The 20,200-nt window shown below is 45.9% G+C and overlaps 1 protein-coding gene across 4 annotated transcripts in view; it reads right to left on the bottom strand.

Moving 5' to 3' along the window:
• Window positions 1-20,200, bottom strand: part of CFLAR (CASP8 and FADD like apoptosis regulator) — a 54,983-nt gene that overhangs the window by 14,276 nt on the left and 20,507 nt on the right. For all 4 annotated transcript variants that reach the window (XM_062189913.1, XM_062189908.1, XM_062189904.1 and 1 more), the window contains 7 exons: window positions 18,984-19,393; window positions 16,934-17,039; window positions 14,077-14,212; window positions 13,167-13,252; window positions 10,028-10,082; window positions 6,935-6,981; window positions 6,220-6,301 (listed from right to left, as the gene is read on the bottom strand). In XM_062189913.1, the coding sequence (XP_062045897.1) occupies window positions 6,220-6,301; window positions 6,935-6,981; window positions 10,028-10,082; window positions 13,167-13,252; window positions 14,077-14,212; window positions 16,934-17,039; window positions 18,984-19,345 (874 nt within the window). In that variant the 5' untranslated portion in view covers window positions 19,346-19,393. The remainder of the gene's footprint in view (window positions 1-6,219; window positions 6,302-6,934; window positions 6,982-10,027; window positions 10,083-13,166; window positions 13,253-14,076; window positions 14,213-16,933; window positions 17,040-18,983; window positions 19,394-20,200) is intronic.

The following is a 20,200-nucleotide window of genomic DNA, read 5'->3' as shown; positions in this document are numbered from 1 at the left end:
GAAGAAGGGAGGCTAAGGCTGAATGTGAAGCCAAAAACCATGACCAAAAATGGCCGTGACCACACACAGGGGAAGAAACACGTGGGTGCCGAGTAGGGAAAATAAAACTTGAACAGACTGCAGCAAGTCCCACTTCTCCTTCTACACACCCTGGAAACTCCTTCCCCAACACAGCCCCGATTCTGTAAGTTTCAACAGCTCTTTGGGAAATAACTGGGTGAAATGGTAGGAGAGAGGGGACATCCAGCCTTGTAGTTAGCACAGGGCTTATAAAAAGCGAAAGGGCAGGGTCAGTGCTACTCAAAGGTTTGGGGACTATGGAGGTAAAACTCCCAAAGCCAAATACAGTCATGAGCTGGTGTGGACTCATTCATTAATTTAGAATTTATTTTGGTCTAATGACGGCACATTTATGCTAACGCTTTCTATCAAAGTTAAATAAGGGTACAGGAGAAATGAGAAAGGGGGCCTGCTGCTCCAGTTTATGTGTAATCATCTATTGAGTATCTCTGTGAACCCAGTTGGAATCACTACCAAGCACAGGAGCAGAACAGAAGGTGGGCAGGTATTCTCCATGGTCCCAAGGTCAAAGGTATATGGGAAATGTAAGGGTGACAAGGCTAACAGGAGTTTCTTTACAGGAAAATTCTTAGACCTTTCAGTAGATTAGCAAGCATAGCAGGGACCAGCATTTTGCAGTAGCCAGTTAAGCCACTGCCCATAACGCTGGCATCCCCTACAGGTACCCATTGGTTGTTCCACTCCCAAACTAGCACCCTGCTAATGCACCTGGCAAAGCAGCAGAGAATGGCCCAAGTTCTTGGGTCCCTGTAACCACCTGGGAGATCTGGAAGAATTCCCTGGCTCCTGGCTTCAGCCTGGTCCAGCCCTGGCTCTTGTGGCCATTTGAGGAATGAATCAGCAGGTGGAAGATTATCTCTCTGTCTCTCCCCCTCTCTTTATTGCTCTTTCAAATAAATAAATAAATCTGAAAAACCAAAGAATGATGAAGTTGAGGGGCTGCCGCTGTGGCCTAGCAGGTAAAGCCTCTGCCTGCAGTGCCAGCATCCCATATGGGCACTGGTTTGAGTCCCGGCTGCTCCACTTGTGGCCCATCTCTCTGCTATGGTTTGGGAAAGCAGTAGCCCCCACACCCACGTGGGAGACCCAGAAGAAGCCCCTGGCTCCTGGCTTTGGATCGGCCCAGCTCCAGCTATTGTGGCCATTTAGGAAGTGAACCATTGAATGGAAGACCTCTCTCTCTCTCTCTCTCTCTCTCTCTAACTCTGCCTTTCAAATAATAAATAAATAAATGTTTAAATATATATATATGTGGTGAAATTTAATTAATCAACTAATGGAAATTTGCAATGTCTACTAGAAACATCTAAGTCTTAGCCTTTGTACAAAGTACAGGAAATTTTTCAAGCTTTCCAGAAATAGCCAATGAGGGAAAAAACACTTCCTCATACAATCTGCAAACATCATCCTTTACTTGGAAGCTTCCAAAACCACCACAGCTTCAGGCCAAGCTCCAAAGTCCATCTGCCAGGCACGTAGGACATTGGTTTCCACATTCCTAACAAGACTACAAGGTCTGGCACGCACACATGGGCCAGCACAGGCCTAGTCTGCTGGGTGACTGGCAAACACGGCACACAAAGGACTGGTTTTTAACTTCTGCCAAACTGAGATCATTAACCCCCAATCCCTGTGCGCTTATGTCTGCCTCAAGAAGGGGTTCCTAAGCTCTCTAAGGATTCTTTTTGAGAAGGACCCACCGAAGAATAACCATACCTACCCTCCTAACACGGCCCTGACACCAGGCTCTGCCTCACTGCCTTGATTATATGTGCATCACTCAGAGCCAATCTTACTTTGCACAAGGCAGGTGCTCAATAAACACTTACTGGACAAAGGAAGGAATAAACATTAGGGAATTTGCAGACTCTTTGAATAAAGGTTTGATTTTAGGCACCAGAGTTGGGGCATAGCAGGTTAGACCACTGCCTGCAACATTAGCATTCCATGTGGGTGCCAGTTGGGGTCCCAGCTGCCCCACTTCTTATCCAGCTCCCCGCTGATGCACCTGGCAAAGAAGTGGAAGATGCCCCAACTTATTTGGTTTCTGCTACCCATGTGGGAGACCCAGATGGGGTTCTAGACTCCTGGCTTCTGCTTGGCCTGACCCTGGCTATTGTAGCCATTTGGGGAGTGAACCTGCAGATGGAAGATCTCTCTCTCTCTCTCTCTCTCTCTCTCTCTCTCTCTCTTTCTAAGTTGGTCTTTCAAATAAAAATAAATCTTTTTTTAAAAATATAGGTATGATTTTTTTTCTTTGAGGAGAGAAGGAGAAGATAGGTACAAGAGAGTGTGTGAAATTTAAAGATCAAAAGGAATAGTTTAAGAAATGTATAGCTACAAGGGGAGCAGATTCATTCACTCTTTCACCCATGAATATGTACTGAATGCCTCTGTGCCAGCTCCTGGAGACACAATGTGTAAGGCACGGATAAAATGCACCCGCCTTGTGGAATTTACATTAAAGCAAAGTAGCTAAAAGCATAGGCTTTGGAGATGAGCTTTGGACTGCCAGCTCTCTCAGAATTAGAGATGCTGGGGAGGCAGCTCACTGCTCTGCTTGCCCATGCTGGAAATGGACACAAGCACCTATCTCATAGTATTGTCTATGAGGACTAAAAGAGAATTCATGTGAGGCAGTTAGGAAAGTAGCTAGCACATGGGAGATTTTTAAAAATATAGTTTATTATTCAAAAAGCACACACACACACACACACACACAGAGAGAGAGAGAGAGAGAGAGAGAGAGAGAGAGATTTTTCATCTGCTGGTTCACTCCCCAAATGGCAGCAATGGTCAGGGTTGGGCCAGGCAGAAGCCAGCAGCCTGGATCTCTATCTGAGTCTCCCATGTAGGTGGCAGGGGCTCAAGCACTTGGGCCATCTTCTGCTGCTTTCCCAGGCGCATTCGCAGGGACCTGGGCTGGAAGCAGCTTGAACCAGCGCTCACAGGGGATGCCAGTATCTCAGGTGGTGGCTTAACCTGCTGTGCCACAACGCCAGCCCCATGGCTAGATTTTTAATAATTCGTATTCTCTGATCGTTACCATCTCCAAGTTAGTCTTCTCACGCCCCTGCTAGTTTCTTTCATTTCCTTATTTTAACTGGCAATTATCTTGTCTGGCTCTTTATTATCTGACTCCTGCACTCCTCCCGAATATTCAACGTTAACCAGATGGCAAAGTTACACAGATAGAGGAAACACCACATAATCACTCCAGGTGAGGCCCTCAACTGCTGGTAAGATGAAAAAGAAGGAATAAAGTGTGGCGTGGAACACCAAGCACTTTACATCGAAAACAGGATTCCAAGCCAGAGTCCTCCATGCACAACCCGCCCCCCCCCCCAGAGGAAACTGAAGAGCTAGAGGCCTGGGGGGAAGGTGTGGGAAGAGGAGCCTGTATCTCTCCACTTCATAATCATTAACACTCCCCTGCTGGGCGGCTGCAGTGGGGAGTTCTGGCCTGAGGATTGCGACACAATGAGAGTGAAAACGCACTGTCTCCTTTCTCACTTGTTGATTAGCCACCTGAGCCTGGGAGATCTTACAGACTTCTCAAGCCGAGCAATTTGTTTTGTTCCCTGAGACAGAAAGGGGTGGAGCCTAGAGAACCCTGACTCCCAGGGGAGACGCAGTGCTAAGCACCCAGGAACCCCTTCAGGGCCCACTCCTGCCTAGCACTCCATCTTCAAGATGTTGAACGTGGAAGGGCTCTGCTGACCAGGAAGGACCTGCTGCCTAGAGCTGCCCTTCTCGTTGTCGGGGCCCACGTGCACATGCATCAGTGGCCATGGGAGCCGCACATCTGCAGCCAACACCTGCTCACACCCTGGGCCAAAGACACAGGGCCCAAACTCCGCCTCCAATTCTACTCCCCTCTTCCATCTTCCGCTCCTACCAGTTCTCTTTTCCCTGCAACCCAGATGTTTTACTTGGAGTCTCCTCTGCCAGACCGATGACTGGCAGCTGTGGTCCCCAGAATGTTGCCCCTTCGTACTTATCTTTCAAGTCGTCATCTCCATTCCAGTGTGCCACAGACTGTGGGGACATGGCACTCACCTCCATCCTCAGATTCCTGGTCCCTCACTTGTCTGGGGAGAGATTCCATGTAGCAAGACAAAGCCACACTGAGTTCTTGCTGGGGGTTTGCCATCAAAATCAAACAAGCAGGAGCAGGCGGTTGAACTAGTGGCTAAGCCACCATCTGGAACACCTGCATCCCTCATGGGACTGTCTGGGTTCAAGTCCCAGCTTGGCTCCTGATTCTAGCTTCCTACTGATATGGACCCTAGGACACAGCAGTGGTACTTCAGTAGTTGGGTTTCTGCCACCTATATGGAGACCTGGATTAAATTCCTAGTTCCCGGTTCAGCTTCCCCAGCCATTGCCAAATATTTATAAACTAGTGGATGGGAACATTCTCTCTCTCTCACTCTCTCTCTCTCCCTCTCCCTCTCCCTCTTCCTCTCCCTCTCCCTCCCTATTAGATTTTCAAAAATAAATAAAATTAAATGAGCAAGATCAGGAAATAATGTTAGTTGGCATTTAGTACATGACTATGATGTGCCAAACATGGTTCTAAGCCCTTTATAAATATGGACTCACTCACTCTGCCCAGGCTTGCTAAAGTAGGGCCTATTATCAACCCACTTTATCAAAGAGAAACTGAGCCTCAAAGAGGCTTGGGAAGTCACCCAAAGTCACAAGATGGGACACGGAAGAGCTGTGAGCCAAACCCATGCTGTCATGTCCCAACTCTGCCCGTGCTCCTACAATGCAGAGAAATGCACATTTAGGCCCTGCCCACAAGGGGCTCACAATCCAGCAAAGGAAGCAAGCATAGACCCTGGATTCCAGCCATAAATAACAGAGTTTTCTGACTCACAGCAGGTGACAGCTTTATCTTTTGATTCTCCTGATACAATAGATATAAATATGACAGACAGCACCATGTCCACTGGTGAATGAAACAAAACTACCATCAGAAGTGGAGGACAATTACAGGATCTCTTTCAAAAGAGGAAGTGACTCATTGAGAAAACACTTCCCCGTTGTCATTGTGCACTAATGGTTAAAGGAAAGGACATGTTGCTAAAGCTGAGGAGACAGCATTTCTCACTATCCAAAAATAGGGTGTGAGAGCAGGGTCATAGCTGAAATCCCGGGAAATTCAGCCTCATGTTTGCTAATTTGACCTTCTCTTTGGCACTCTTTTTATAAAACTCCTAGTGGCAACATTTTAAGTGAGCCTGAAAGCTATTTCTGACTCATTCTAAGAGACAGTTGAAAAATTAGAAAAATGTGGAAATACAATGATCAGTCCTTTTAAGGAAGAGCTAAATAATGAAACGTTATTCCGCACACCTGAGCTCTTATTCTCACTGATGATTTAGTTTAAGTCAGGCACCAAATACAACCAAACAAAAGAATCAATCAGATCCAGACAACAGAGACAGACTGGTGGAACAGACTCAAGCCAACAAGCAAAGTAAAGGACAGCAAAACCAAGTGATACGTGGAGCAGACGATACCCAAGCACACATCTGGCTAAGTGAACACGCATGTTTAACATACCCCAGGAAAACCTTCATAGTCCACAGGGGAAACCATAGGGCACCTGAGGATTCCTGAAGTCAGTGTGCCTCCCACACTGTGAATGTCCCCTGGGTCCCAGGACTCTACCCTGACACAGCATCTAGGGTGGAAGACAAGACCGCAGTACACGAACTCTCACCCAGCACACAGCATGGGCCAGAGACCGTGCCCCGTGTTCCCCAAATCGGCTTCTTTCTCCTGACACTCAGCTAGCCCAACTTAGCCGTGTCCACCGAAGTTCCCTGGGGACACACAACTGAGTTCCAACCTCATGTTGGAATCCATCCATCATGGGACCCTCACCCACTCTCTTCCGTCATCCGTCAGCCAGATGCAGAGGGTCCTGTAGAAGGTGACGGAGCCACGGAATGGCCACATGGAACAAAGGCCCCCACATGCAGTCCATCCTGGGCTGTGACATCATGAGTGAGGGAACAGACGTCCCAGCCTGGTGTGGTGTGTTACAGCAGCCAGCGTGGAGCACCCTGATCGCACGCGGCTTGTCTGGGTCATGGCTTCCTGCGGGGCAGCTTCCACACGTACCTACGTTGTTGCCAGTGCAATCAATGATCAGGCAGATCCCCAGGGGCTTGCTCTGCATCCTGTATCTCTCTTCTGGTGGGTGCTGGAAAGGAAGGCAGGGACTGTTAAACCTTTCGGTACTGCTCTGTTCCTGTACATGCCCGCCCATAGAACAGCTCTTCTACTGGATTTCCTCAAAGCTGCCTTTGGCAGGTGAGTCACTGAGAACATACAGCACCAAGTCAGCACGACTGACATTTCGCTTTAATACCAAGCGTGTCCTCTAGTGAGGTCCTGTGTTGGCGATAAACAAACTGTTCCAGTTTCTTGAACACTGCAGTCTCTCAATGCATGCCCTAGCTTTGTGGAAGAAAATTAATTTGAAACAGAAAAGCCGAGTCTTCTGTCTCCACGGTAACCTGAAGTAACGCAAAGAAGGCATCAAGGTTCGGGGTCCTGTCACTCCCTGCTTATGGGCTGGGCACTCACACTCAGCTGAGACAAGAGGTGCCGCTTTGGAAGTTTCCTGTGTTCCAAAGTTCACTGATGAAAAAAAAAAAAATGCACTTTCACATCTTGAGGTTCCCTGCTCAGTGAGTTCTCCAGAGAACCATGCTCCTAGGGTGTCGGAGTCACAAAGAATTCTCAAGGGACAGACAATTCTAAAGAAGTCAACATTCGCTGCCCCTAAATCACACATACAACACAGGGCCAAGTCAGCTCATGGATCCCATACCTGAGGCATGAAGGCTGCCGATTCCTGGATGGACGTCTTCACGGCTCCTGAGGGGGAGAGAACAGCCAGTCAGGAAGCTGCCAGAGGGCGAGGCCCACCCCCAGTGAGAGAGCAGTGAGCCTGGCAAATGCAGATGAGCCCAAAGCAAATTCGCGAGGTCGCGACTATATGAGCCCAGGGAGGCAGAGGAAGCACCAGTTTTGAAGCCATAAATGATGGGGCTCAAACTCCAGTGCTGTCTCTGGCGAGCTCGGGGATGGGAGAGGTTAGTTCCCTGAGTCTCAGGGGATTATTAACCTCTAAACTGAAATAGTAGTATCTCCCCCCCAAGATTGTTGCAAAAATGAGAAACCATGTCGAAAGACAGGCAAAGGAAGTGCCCATACTGGTAAGGTTTAGGGAAAATGCCCACTTTTTTTTTTTTTTTTTTTTTTTTGGACAGGCAGAGTGGACAGTGAGAGAGAGAGACAGAGAGAAAGGTCTTCCTTTTTGCCGTTGGTTCACCCTCCAATGGCTGCCGCGGTAGCGCGCTGCGGCCGGCGCACCGCGCTGATCCGATGGCAGGAGCCAGGTGCTTCTCCTGGTCTCCCATGGGGTGCAGGGCCCAAGGACTTGGGCCATCCTCCACTGCACTCCCTGGCCACAGCAGAGAGCTGGCCTGGAAGAGGGGCAACCGGGACAGGATCGATGCCCTGACCGGGACTAGAACCCAGTGTGCCGGCGCCGCAAGGCGGAGGATTAGCCTAGTGAGCCGCGGTGCCAGCGAAAATGCCCACTTTGACATAGTAATGCTGGTGTAAGTTGAAGCAGCCTTCTTAAGGGGTAATTGGCTATCTGCTTTCAGTGAACATTCTGCTTCTAGAAGCTAATTCTAAGAAAAGAAAACATGAGTGCAGAAGCGTAAGTCAAAATATCTACTGAATGACTGTTTATAATGGCCCCAAACTATAAACCACCTAAAAGTCCACCAACATGAAACCAAATACTGATTACAGCACATAAAATGGAATATTGCCTAGGCCAGTGTTGTAGCATAACAGGTTGGGCAGCTGCCTGAGACACTAGCAGTCCATATCAGCACAGTTCTAGCCCTGGCTGCTCTGCTTCCAGTGCAGCTCCCCGCTAATGTGTCTGGGAAAGCAGCAGAAGATGACATAAGTACTTGGGCCCCTGCCACAGATGTGGGAGACCCGGATGGAGTTCCAGGCTCCTGGCTTTTGCCTGGCACAGTCCTATCTACTATGGCCATTTGGGGAGTGAATCAGCATATTGGAGGATCTCTCTGTCTCTCTCTATATAATTTTGCCTTTCATTTAGATAAATCATTTTTTATAAAATGGAATATTATACAGTGTTAAAAAGGATAAGAGAGAGCTTTATGTATTTGACATGAAAATAGATACAGGGCGTATTAAGTGAAGGATGGATCATTAAATAATATGTATAATATTAATTCCATGTACTTGCAAATATATATTTGGGGGCCAGTATTGTGGCATAGCAGGTAAAGCTATGTGATGCCGGCATCCCATATGGGCATTGGTCCGTGTCCCGGCATCCCATATGGGCATTGGTCTGTGTCCCGGCTGCTCCGCTTCTGATCCAGCTCCCTGCTAATGGCCTGGGAAAATCAGCTGAAGGTGGCACAAGCACTTGGGCCCCTGGCAACCACATAGGAGATCTGGGTGAAGCTCTTGGCTCCTGGCTTCGGCCTGGCCAAACCCCCAGCCATTGTGGGCATCTGAGGAGTGAACCAGCAGATAGAAGATCTCTGTCTCTCTCTTTCTCTCTCTCTGTAACTCTTTCAAGTAAACAAATCTTTTAAAAAAAAAAAAAACATGTATTTGTGTGCATATACTCATAACATATATATGCTTAGATATATAGTCTACAGGCACTATCCCTGACATTTAGAATTAAGAGGACATTTCACTTTATCTTTCATATTTTAATAATCCCACATATTAATAAAAACACAAAATACTCTATATGACATGTCTATGTCAGTTTAAAGTATTTAACAAGAGCTGAATAAATTGCAGTTACTACCAGCATGATCTTCCCATTGAAAGATATTTGCAAATCCAAATTCATAGCAATACTTGGTTTGATTATTTTAAACTTCTGTGAGATTATGGCCAAGTTATCAAAGGCTCTTTTATTAGTAAGTACACCAAGTCCAGGCAAATGCAGGTAAGTAGCTTTCTTTCTTTCTTTTTTAAAGATTTATTTATTTATTATTTATTTGAAAGGTGGCGTTACAGAGGGGGAGAGGCAGAGGCAGAGAGAAAGGTCTTCCAGCCTCTGATTCACTCCCCAAACGGATGCAATGGTCAGGGCCAGGCAGGAGCCAGGAGCCAGGAGTTTCCAAGCACTTGAGTCATCTTCCCCAGCTTTCCCAGGCACATTAGCAGGGAGCTGGATCGGAAATAGAGCAGCCAGGACTTAACCAGCAGCTTAACCCACTATGCCACAGCTCTGGCCTCGTAAGTAGCTTTCTGGCACTCTGAAGCACACCTTCTGCCCCATCAGTGTGAGACAGAGACTCAGGCCAAACTCTGAGGATTCAGGACACGCCAAAGAAATAGCGGTGCCCTGGGACCACGCACTGACGTTTTAACAGAGAAGGCAGAGATCATACAGGTGGAAATGACCAGGTTTTTCTGTTGTATTTTTTCTTTCTCTTTAGGAGGATGTCATCTATAAAGTATCCAGACTGCTTATAGGAGAACCTGTTGCCCTTCCTTCTTCCTGATGCTCAGTGTTTGGTTTAACACAGTTTATTATCATCTCTAGATTAATATTTAACATAACCTGGTTATAGCTTCACTCCAGGAATAAATGTCACATCTCTTAGGAATATAGTCAAGATGATGAAGCTGACAGAGTAAGGCAGAGAGTTCCAATGTAAAGTTCCAATTTAAATAAGCTCATCCCATAGATATCTAGGAAGGCCAGTGTGAAGAATTCAACTGTTTGTTTTGAGGGCTTAAATACAATATATAGATAATGGCCAACTATAAAAAGGCAACGTTTTGTACTTGAATTACCAAGCATTTAGAAGAAGTGAATATAAATAAAAGTCAGTCTTACTTGGAATGCCAAGTCGTTCCACAAGTCGTTGGTCTTTATTTCTCCCATTCTGGAACTTTAAATAGAAAGAATGAGGAACATTGCCTGTTAATTTTTTCAGAGGCACACTATATTACACCTCTTTAAATATCTCAATAGGATTCTTGCTCAAGAAAAACATAAAAATATCACCTCTACAGTTAAATTACCTAACAAAGAATAGCAAGTACTGCTAACACCCCAAGTCCATCTCACATTGCCAACAAACAAGTAATTCTTCTTCTAAAAAGAAAAAGTTCAGTGAAGATACAGACATGTTAAGCAACTGGAATGTTTCAAAACAAATCAATGAAACCCAATGTTACAGCATAGTAGCTATAATAGCTCCAAATTGGAAGAAGCATTTAGGCATGAGACTGATATTCAATGTATTCCTTTAACATAGGGATAACGTACGAATGGTCAAGAGTAGGGGTTGTAGGCCAGACTGGCTCTGACTCCTGATTCTGCCACTTACTAAGTATATAACCTTGAACAGGTTATTTCCGGTTCCAAGTCGTATCTTCATCTATGAAATCAAGATAACAGGTGCTGGCCTTGTGGCGCCACAAGTAAAGTCCTATCTGCAATGCCACCATCACATATGGGTACTGGTTCAAGTTCTGGCTGTTCCACTTCTGATCCAGCTCCCTGCTAATGGCCTGGAAAAAGCAGCAGAAGATGGCCCAGGTGCCTGGGCCCCTGCCACCACGTGGGAGATCAGGAAGAAGCTCCTGGCTCCTAGCTTTGGCCTGGACCATTGTGACCATCAGCATCTATCTTATAGACATTTCGTGAGGATTAAATGTGCACAAAGCACTCACCACAGTGCCAAGCACACAGAAGCACTTAATTAATGTCCAGCTGACTTTCTCTGTAATTGCCTAGCTACACATAAGCCACATGTGGGCCCAATTGTTGATAATCAAGAATTACTGATAAACGAATTCCAAGGGCTAGAGGGGAATCAATCAGAGATGGAGAGACTGAATGGACCCTTTGTCTTCTCCACTGACAGGTCCCGTGTCAGGCACACATAGCATGCACAGTTAACTCTCTGATACACTCAGCTTTCACGTGGCAGCTCTCCTCTGTTGCTATCCTAACCAAAGAGAGATGTGCACTACCTAGTAACCTGTGAGCTAAGTCCGTGTGTCTAAAGAAAAACATCAAAGTTGACTTTTATTTTTTACTAATAATCGGAGACTTAGCCAGAGACTCATCATATTAGAAACTGGTCTCCCACGTGGATATGCATTCACTTCTACACGCTATCCAAAAGAGAGAACTTCAAATCAAAGCTACATTTTAAAGGTATTACATTTCAGCATCATACAACTATTTTACGCTACAATATCTTGGTATCCTGTGTCATGTGTTGCCACTGTAATTTCTGAAGGGCATTTACAGTGCTGTATGAATTAACATCTAGGTATTCGTCTCCTAAATCCTGTGAGAAAGTCACCAGATTCATATGCCATGGTACCTGCTTGTTAAATTAAGCGATGATCGGGGTCACATATTAAATAGAGCAAATTTAAGGAGAAACTGGTAAATGAAGCATCTGAATTTCCAGAAATGATGAGTACGCTCAACTTCATTTTCAAAACAGAAACACAAAAGTAAGAATGTGGCAGTTTCTAAACTAAGAATGACAGCATAATCTCTATCAGATAGACAGTAGCAGAGGAAACTCAGAAAACCCAAATCTGAATCCAGATTTGCCTCACAATTTGGTATCATGGGGACTCAAAAAGACAAAATAAAGCATATTTTATTTTTAAAAATAAACAGTCGATCTAAGCCATCACTGACTCGTACACAGGTTATTGGCTGTATCGTGGTAGAGCACGGATGGGTGGGACCTACTCTGCCTGTGGTGGAAGTGGACAGTCACAAGGTTCTGTTAGGGGTAGCACTGGACAATATAATCCCTCCCATCATGTTTGAAATTCTATTGCTCAGTGGTATCCTGTATAGCCCATATTCTCCAGGAAGCTATTGATAGGACAGGAGTAGTTAATGTTTTCATTATATCATTTTATCAAAGAGTTTATAATATAACCATGAAATTGCCCTCTGGCCTAAGTCCTCACTGTAAATTCCAAACACCTTTTCTGCAGGGATAAGGATACATTTACACAAAGACATAACTTCTGAAGATAGAAGATGGACAAAAGAAAAGTTCTGATGACATCTGGTTAGTACCTAATAGTAACACAACAATCATAAGTGACTGTGATGCTTATGTCTATAAAAAAAAAAAAAACTTTCATCGCTCAATACAAAATCACTCTTGCTGAAATAATTGAAAAAATTAACTTAAAATAGTAAAAAGCAAATGCATGAGGATATAGGTGCAAGGATATTTATTTTGCACCATTCTTTATAGTAACAAAACACTGGAAACAACTGAGATGTCCATCAGCAAGAAAGGGTTAGACACATGTGTACTCTTTCTAAGAAATGGACCCACATGCAGTCATTCAAAATAATGATCAGAAACAGTTGCATATGAATCATATGGCGTGCTACCATCTGCACAAAAGAAAACATCAAAAACGAAAGACTTGAGCTCAGACCATGTCTGGCAGGTTCCAGAAGAAACTGGGCAACAACGCTGACTCTGGGGAAATGAACTGGGAATTAACACAACAGGAGTAGGGAGGAAACACTTTCACTAAGAGCTCTTTTGGTACTTTTTGAATCTTTGTCCATAGGCATGTCCTATATCTATTTTTATTTAACAAGTTAAATTCTCAAAGGAAAAAATGAACAGTGAAAACAAAGGTCGAACCACACAGAAAGACACACATGCAAACATACATAGAAAAGAGACCAGAAGAAAATACAACAAAACATTCACAGTGGTTGTCTTTGCGTATGTCTTTTGGACATAGTTGACTTATTTTCCTCCTATATATTTCTCTATACTTTCCACATATCTCAAGGAACATGTACTAGCTTTGTAAAGAGAAGTCACATATATTTTTAAAACATACATTTCTACACAGTTGGTTCAGATAACTAAAACAACGTTCATGCTGTGAGAATACATAGATTTTTAATAAAGCTTGAAACTGGTTGGTGCTGGAATCCCATAAGTTTCCTCCAGACTCACCAGTAAGTTATATGAAGGATCTTTGAGATTCAAGTTTGGAAGAGATGCTTGGAAACCATTCGTATAATTTCTTTCCACTCCCTGAGCTATAAAAGCAGAAGAGAAGTCTTGAGTTAAGATTTATAGATTATTCTCAAGTGAATCTACAACAATAGCTCAATCTGACGTCAATCACCATTTTTGAAAATACCCAAAACCTGCCACCTTACTGAATTAAAAATACCAGTCATCACGCATGGACTAAAAATGCCACTCTTGTTCTTGACCTTTTTATCAGTCATCTAGAGTGTGTGTGTGGGTGGGGGAATGTGCTGTAGACCACTGGGTCTCAGCCATGATGCTATGGTAGCAGGGAGATGCTAACAGAGCCCAAGCTGAGGCTGAGGATAAAAGACAATGGGGATGGGTTATATTAGCAGGAAGGCCAGTGTGAGTCTGGTCCTCTTTATCAAGGGAAAAATTAGCACTGCCCTATTCCATAAGGAGGTTTTGCAAAAGTTGGGGTATATGCAGGGCTGCTGTGGAATCCCAGTGACTCTACCCAGAGTTGGATGGTGATCATCAGGACAAATACTGGAGCAAGGGAGTAGGGTTCAGCAAGTATTTAAAAGCCCTGACTGTCCACAGTTCTGCCTGCCTGTGCAGAAAACAGAATGCTAAGAACTGACTGGAAGCAATTCACAGAGGGCTGAGATTCCGTGGTCATGGTGTGGGGCAGCAGTGTCAGCCAACCTGGGACACAAAGGATCAAGAGGGATGTGATCTCTCAGCCACAGGCTAGAGGGGGCGGTGGGCATTCATGTTCCACCCCATACACTCACACAGCCATCCAACAAATGAATCTCAACCAACCGTACCAAGTGTACACAGGGGACGTGCTTTAGACCACTGTGAGGCCAAAACTCCTTACCTGCCTGCTTGTACTTTTGGATTTTTGTCTTCAGGTCTATTCTGTGGATGTTCTTTAGGCATTTTTCCAATAAATCCAGTTGATCTGGAGCAACCAGATTTAGTTTCTCCAACTCAATCACAAGATCCAAGAAACTCTAAGAAAACCACCACGGAGAAACAAATGTCAGTAGAGCTGACTAAAATGCCCCAAATGCAACCACCAAGCCCCATGAGTTATAAGGCAAGAAACTGTGAGAAGATGACCCCTTTCAGTGACCTTCAGAGGTCCTAAACCAGACAGGTCTGCCATGAGCAAAGCACTCCTGAATTTTGCTCAGAAAAGTGATGATGATGTGTTCATTCATCAACCTGTTTCTAGGTTGGGGATAGATACCTAGGGGGCCATTTTGTGTCTTAAGGGAGTAGATGAAAGAGTAGAACTAAAAATAAAATAAAATCCTCCCAAGTTCACTCTCTTCCAAAATGCCAGGCTTGCACTATATGGAAAATGCTGACGTCCTCCTGAGAGTGGGTGTTGTGGCACACAAAGTTAAGTCACTGCTTGGATTGCCTACAACCCATATCAAAATGTGTAGGGGGGCCAGGGCTGTGATGTAGTGGGTTAAAGCCCCGGTCTGCAGAGCCGGCATCCCATATGGGCGCCAGTTCAGTCCTGGCTGCTCCACTTCCTATCCAGCTCTCTTCTGTGGCCTGGAAAAGCAGTAGAAGATGGCCCAGCGCATGGCCTTTTGGCCACCTGCCCCATGCTCCCTGATTTGCATGCTCCTCCACATGGCTGGCTCCTGGTACTCAGTATGAATCTAGATTTCCCTCTCTCTTTTAGGTAGAGCCCTCACTCTACTATGCATTTCTCTCACTGAGTGTAAAAAGCTTAAAAACAGGCCGGCGCCGCGGCTCACTGGGCTAATCCTCCGCCTTGCGGCGCCGGCACACCGGGTTCTAGTCCCGGTCGGGGCACCAGATTCTGTCCCGGTTGCCCCTCTTCCAGGCCAGCTCTCTGCTGTGGCCAGGGAGTGCAGTGGAGGATGGCCCAAGTGCTTGGGCCCTGCACCCCATGGGAGACCAGGAGAAGCACCTGGCTGCTGCCAGCGGATCAGTGCGGTGCGCTGGCCGCAGCGCGCTGGCTGCGGCGGCCATTGGAGGGTGAACCAATGGCAAAGGAAGACCTTTATCTCTGTCTCTCTCTCTCACTATCCACTCTGCCTGTCAAAAAAAAAAAAAAAGCTTAAAAACATTAAAAAAAAAAATGACCCAAGTCCTTGGGCCCCTGCACCCACGTGGGAGACCTGGAAGAAGCTCCTGGCTCCTGACTTCAGATCAGCTCAGCTAACAGCTGTTGTGAACAATTGAGGAGTGAACCAGCAGAATAGAAGATCTCTCTCTCTCTCTCTCTGCCTCTCTGTAACTCTTTCAAATAAATAAATAAATCTTAAAAAAATTGTGTAGAATCAAGTCCCACCTCTACCTTCCAATTCAGCTTCCTGTTAACGTACCTGGGAGGCAGACAATGACAGCTCAAGTACTTGGGTTCTTGGCACCCCGTGAGAGACCCTGATGGAGCTCCTGGCTCCTGGTGTCTGCCTGGCCCAGCCCTAGCTGTTGTGGGCATCTGAGGAGTGAACCAGTGGATGAATGATCTCTCTGTGTGTCTCTCCCTCTGTCATTCTGCCTCTCAAACAGATAAAACTTTTCAAAAGATTATGGAAATGAAATTGAAAGGTAAGTCCACTAAAAAATAATAATGAAAAATAAAGTCTTCCCTGAAAAGAGGATGTGAAAAGCTGGGAGAAAAGTTTTATGAGGAAAATTCCCATGTTACAGCTCCTAAAATATTTTAACTAAGGCTGAACATCCCAACTCATTCTGACTCGGGGATTATGGAAAGGTAAAGCAAGGTTTAGCTATTTTGCTATTCATTTACCTTGGGCCACAGGGAGTTTAAAAACCATATTTCAGAAACAGGCAATTGCTTTTGGTTTTCTTTCCTTTGAGAGTCACATTTGGTTACTGAAGTGTTTATTTTTTTAATAACAGTCATAATTAGATATATGTAAGCGACTGGGAGAGAAGTTGATTACAGAAAACCGAACAAGGAGTTCTATTGTTCGTTTCCTTCCTGGTTTGCATATGACAATGACAGCATACACCGTCACTCTAGATCCCCAGATTGCAGAATCAAAACTATAGTCATTGAGGAACATAAGGAAATTCTTAAGGAATGAAGTCACAGAGCCCTTAGGGGCAGGTTAACCCATTTGAGGACATATTGTCAAATACTAGAGACCTAGACTTTTCATGGCCTGTCCTTAGATTAGCAATAGCACATAGGACCAACTGGAATTTCTTTCATTTTTTAATGTAACATTTTAAAATTGTTATTTATTTGAGAGATAGGGAGAGAGAGAAAGAGGGAGAAAGGGAGATCTTCCATCCACTGGTGCACTCCCCAGTGGTAACACAACAGCCAGGGCTGGGCCAGGATGAAGACAGGAGCCAGGCATTCAATCCAAGTCTTCTATATGCTGGCAGTGACTTAACCCACTCAGCCACACCACTGCCTCCCAGGGTCTACATTAGCAAGAAGCTGGAGTCAGGTGCAGTTGCCAAGTATTGAACTCAGACACTCTGATAAAATCCAGGAATGACAGAAACACCCAAGGCCATACTAGAAGATCTTATCACCCTATTTATTCTCAACTCATAAGCCAATTTTCTGCAAATCTATGTTATTAAGAAAAACCACCTCAGATGTCTGATTCCCACTGCCTGCTTCCCTCTCTCCATGCATGCCATAAGGAGCAGCCCCAACTTCTGATAGGCCCTTAGGATTGCAGACCAAGAATAAGAACACTCACCTTATCCTTGGCTATCTTGCCTCTGCCCATATAATCTCTCATGAGGAAAATCAATGAAGAGACATCAGATTTCTCCAAATCTTCACCGATCTCCGTCATCAGCACCCTATAAACCACACAAGCTTCTTTGGTAAATTCAGACACCAGTCCTGTTGAGAACTCGAAGAGCCCGTGCCTTCTCTGAGCCAACAGTTGATTAAAAGATCAGTTCTTTGCCCTTCATACGAATTTGTACCCCACTCCCATCCTCCCACTCATAAAACAGAAAGCCTAATATCACCCCAGGAAGAAATCTAAAGGAGATTCGAAAACAAAACTCATCCTTTCCTCCATGTTGACTAGGAGATGCCACCTCCGCTTCTCATTAACAGCTCTGAAAACACCCCAGGGCACGGAAACTTCCCTGAAGAACCCCCACTCCCCCAGAGGTTACCGTGAAATGAGTTAAGAACCCAAATGACTAACATGAAAGACAGAAATAGAATTCAAAGTAGCCTTGTTTTCTGTGTTTAACAAGCTCCCAGGTGATGTTGGCTCCGGGACCAAACACTGAGTTGCAAGATTCTAAGGCCAAGAAACACCTGGGATCCCAAGGCAAAAGGCATCTAGCTCATGGAGGTTCTGACCGTAGATGTCTGGCTCCTGACCCACTCACTCCTGCTCCGGTTGGAATTACCATCACACTCTATAGGTGCCTCGCAGCGCTCAGGGTTAGTCTCATCACCATGGTGTTGCCTTCACTGTTCACAAGGTTGCTTCCCCAGGTAGACTCTCAGAGTCTTGAGGATGGAAGATTGCTTGCTCATTCGCCCTAGAGCTTACCAAACACCCGGCACATGCCAATACACCACAAAGCCCGCCAACCAGGCGAACAAGTGGATCTAGCACCCTTCCAACTGCCTGGCCTCTCTACCCAGGTGGCCTGGAGAATGACCTCCACTCACCACAGGAAGAAAGGGGTCATGGACAGAGGGCCCCTCCTCTTCACTAAAACCCAGTCCAGGGCCTCCCCAAATGTTTGGAGATGACTGCCCTTGGATGAGGATTGGACTGGTGGAAGACCAACCAAGAATAATCACACCAACAATCATTTTCATCTGTAGCGTTTGCAAAACCTACTTCACCTGGTAAATGACCACAGTTGATGCTAAAAACAGCTGTGAAGTTGGGTGTTCTTCCTCTTCACTTTATAAGGAGGAAAACAAATCCCCAGTGAAGGTCAGTGCCTGCTGCAGCCTGCAGGGCCCATCGCTGGTAGGTCTCATATGCCACAGAGCCCACCCAGCTCTCAGCTGCCTGGAGTGCGGTTCTTAATGACATACATCACCCTCAAACACCCATTATCCATATTAACAAAAAGGCTAGGGCTCTGGAGAAAAAAAGAAACATCCATTTAAGGCTACAAGTTCTCTTCCTTTCCCTAACAGCTCAGCCTTTCCAGAGGCTCCAAAACCCTACTCTGTGTCCCGAAAGAGGGGGCATCTCAATGGCTGCCTGAATGTAAGACCCTAGGGGCTGTTTCCCCTTTGAGCTGATGGCGCTCACAGGTGGCTCACTGAAGAGAGTTCAATTCGGTCTCCCCAAAGCCTCAGAGGACAGGGACCCCGGGTAGGGAGCCTACACCACGGAACTTAATCAGTTAGGGAAGGGATCACACAGTTCTGAAAAAATAAAAAGCTTACTGTCAGACTTGCATTTCCTGTTTGGGGACAGGAAATTGCCCAAACGTCACAGAAAGTTATCAAACACCACAGCAGCCACAGTGGTAACATTACCCAGCTCTAAATTCTTCCTATCTGTCTTCATTTCTTGTCTTTCTACCGTGCAAACACATCTGTGCCTTACACTTCCGTTATGATCTCCTACCCAATTCCTTTAAGCAAGTCCGTTTTAGGAAGACACAGAGTTGAAGGGAATGAAGGGCTAAGTCAAAGAGTGGAGAAAGCAGTGCCTGCTCTCCTGACTGTCCTTGGCGCTGTCACTCAGCAGTGTCCAGCTCATCTCATGCCCTCCCCCCGGAGTCCAGCCTTGGGAAGAGCTGATGAATTACCTGTAGTCGGAAACAAGGTGAGGGTGCCCGTGCAGGTGGGCCTCCACGGCTGCCTTGTCCATCTTCAGGATCCGCTTGAGCAGGTCGAACCGTCTCACTCTGTAGAGCAGCTCAGCCAAGTCCACCACTGACAGCTTGCCTTGCTCACTTAAAACATCCAGAAGGTCCCTGACATTCGGCGGCACGGCGTCTGCGGTGACATCCCGGCACAGGAAAAGCAGTGTCTCCTTCTCGTCTTCATCAAGCGCCTCTTCCACCTGATGGATGACCTCGGCAGACATCCTGCACAGGGTCATGTCAAGGAACCACAGGAGCAAAGCTCTGCACCAGTCAGCAGGAGGCCATGGGGCTGTAGACAGCATTTCTGAGGACTTTCTTCATGTCTTTCCAAAATCTTTGCAATGGTGGTTCTATGGTTAAAAGAGATTCTTTTTAAAATCCTCTCATCCAGGTAACTGATGGCTAAGATTCAAAGTCTAGCCTGTTCCTTTCTAGCTGCTCTCACTAACCTTGTCAACGACATTCACCTTGCTAAGTCTACACACAGAGATCCTCAGTCAACAAAACCAGAACCCAAGACTACTCCAGAAGCCCAGATACACAAGAAGACCTACATTTTAAAGGAAATGAAACCAAAGACAAAATCACCTCCAAAAACTCCCACATGCTTAATGAGAACTTATCAGAATGGAAAGCAGGGCAAGGGGGAAATCACAAGTGGGGCTTCATGACTAAATCACAAACAGTGCCCTCAGTGGGAGGAACAGAAAAAGCCCAGTGACTAAGCAGCTGACAAGACCAGAGAAGAATGATGCACAGTTAACTCCCACCTCAGGGACCCTGCCCAGGGCACGTGGAAGAAAAGGGGAGTCTCTCTGTGGAGTCCCATCAACAACGGGAAAAGGAGGCTCTGCGCCCTACCCCACCCCTTTCATGCAGGTGCTCCCCTGTGTTAAAGGCCCTAAGTCACTCTGTAAGCAGAAGCTTCTGCTACCCTACTCCCAAAGCCCGGAACTCCCTGCCGTCACACCTGAGAACAGGCTGTGACAAATGTGAATCGCACGTAGACACTGAGCCCCAAGGGACCTCAATACATGACTACATGCAGCAGTCACCCCTGAGCTCCTGATGGTGTCGTGGAAGGAGGACAGGACCTCGCTTTCAGGAAGGGGCAGGGGAGCTGCCTAAGGAACCACACTCCACCCCCCTAGGAGGCA

This window comes from Lepus europaeus, chromosome 1 (genome assembly GCF_033115175.1).
Source record: "Lepus europaeus isolate LE1 chromosome 1, mLepTim1.pri, whole genome shotgun sequence".
Taxonomy (NCBI): Eukaryota; Metazoa; Chordata; class Mammalia; order Lagomorpha; family Leporidae; genus Lepus; species Lepus europaeus.
This window is presented reverse-complemented; position numbering and strand designations above follow the sequence as displayed.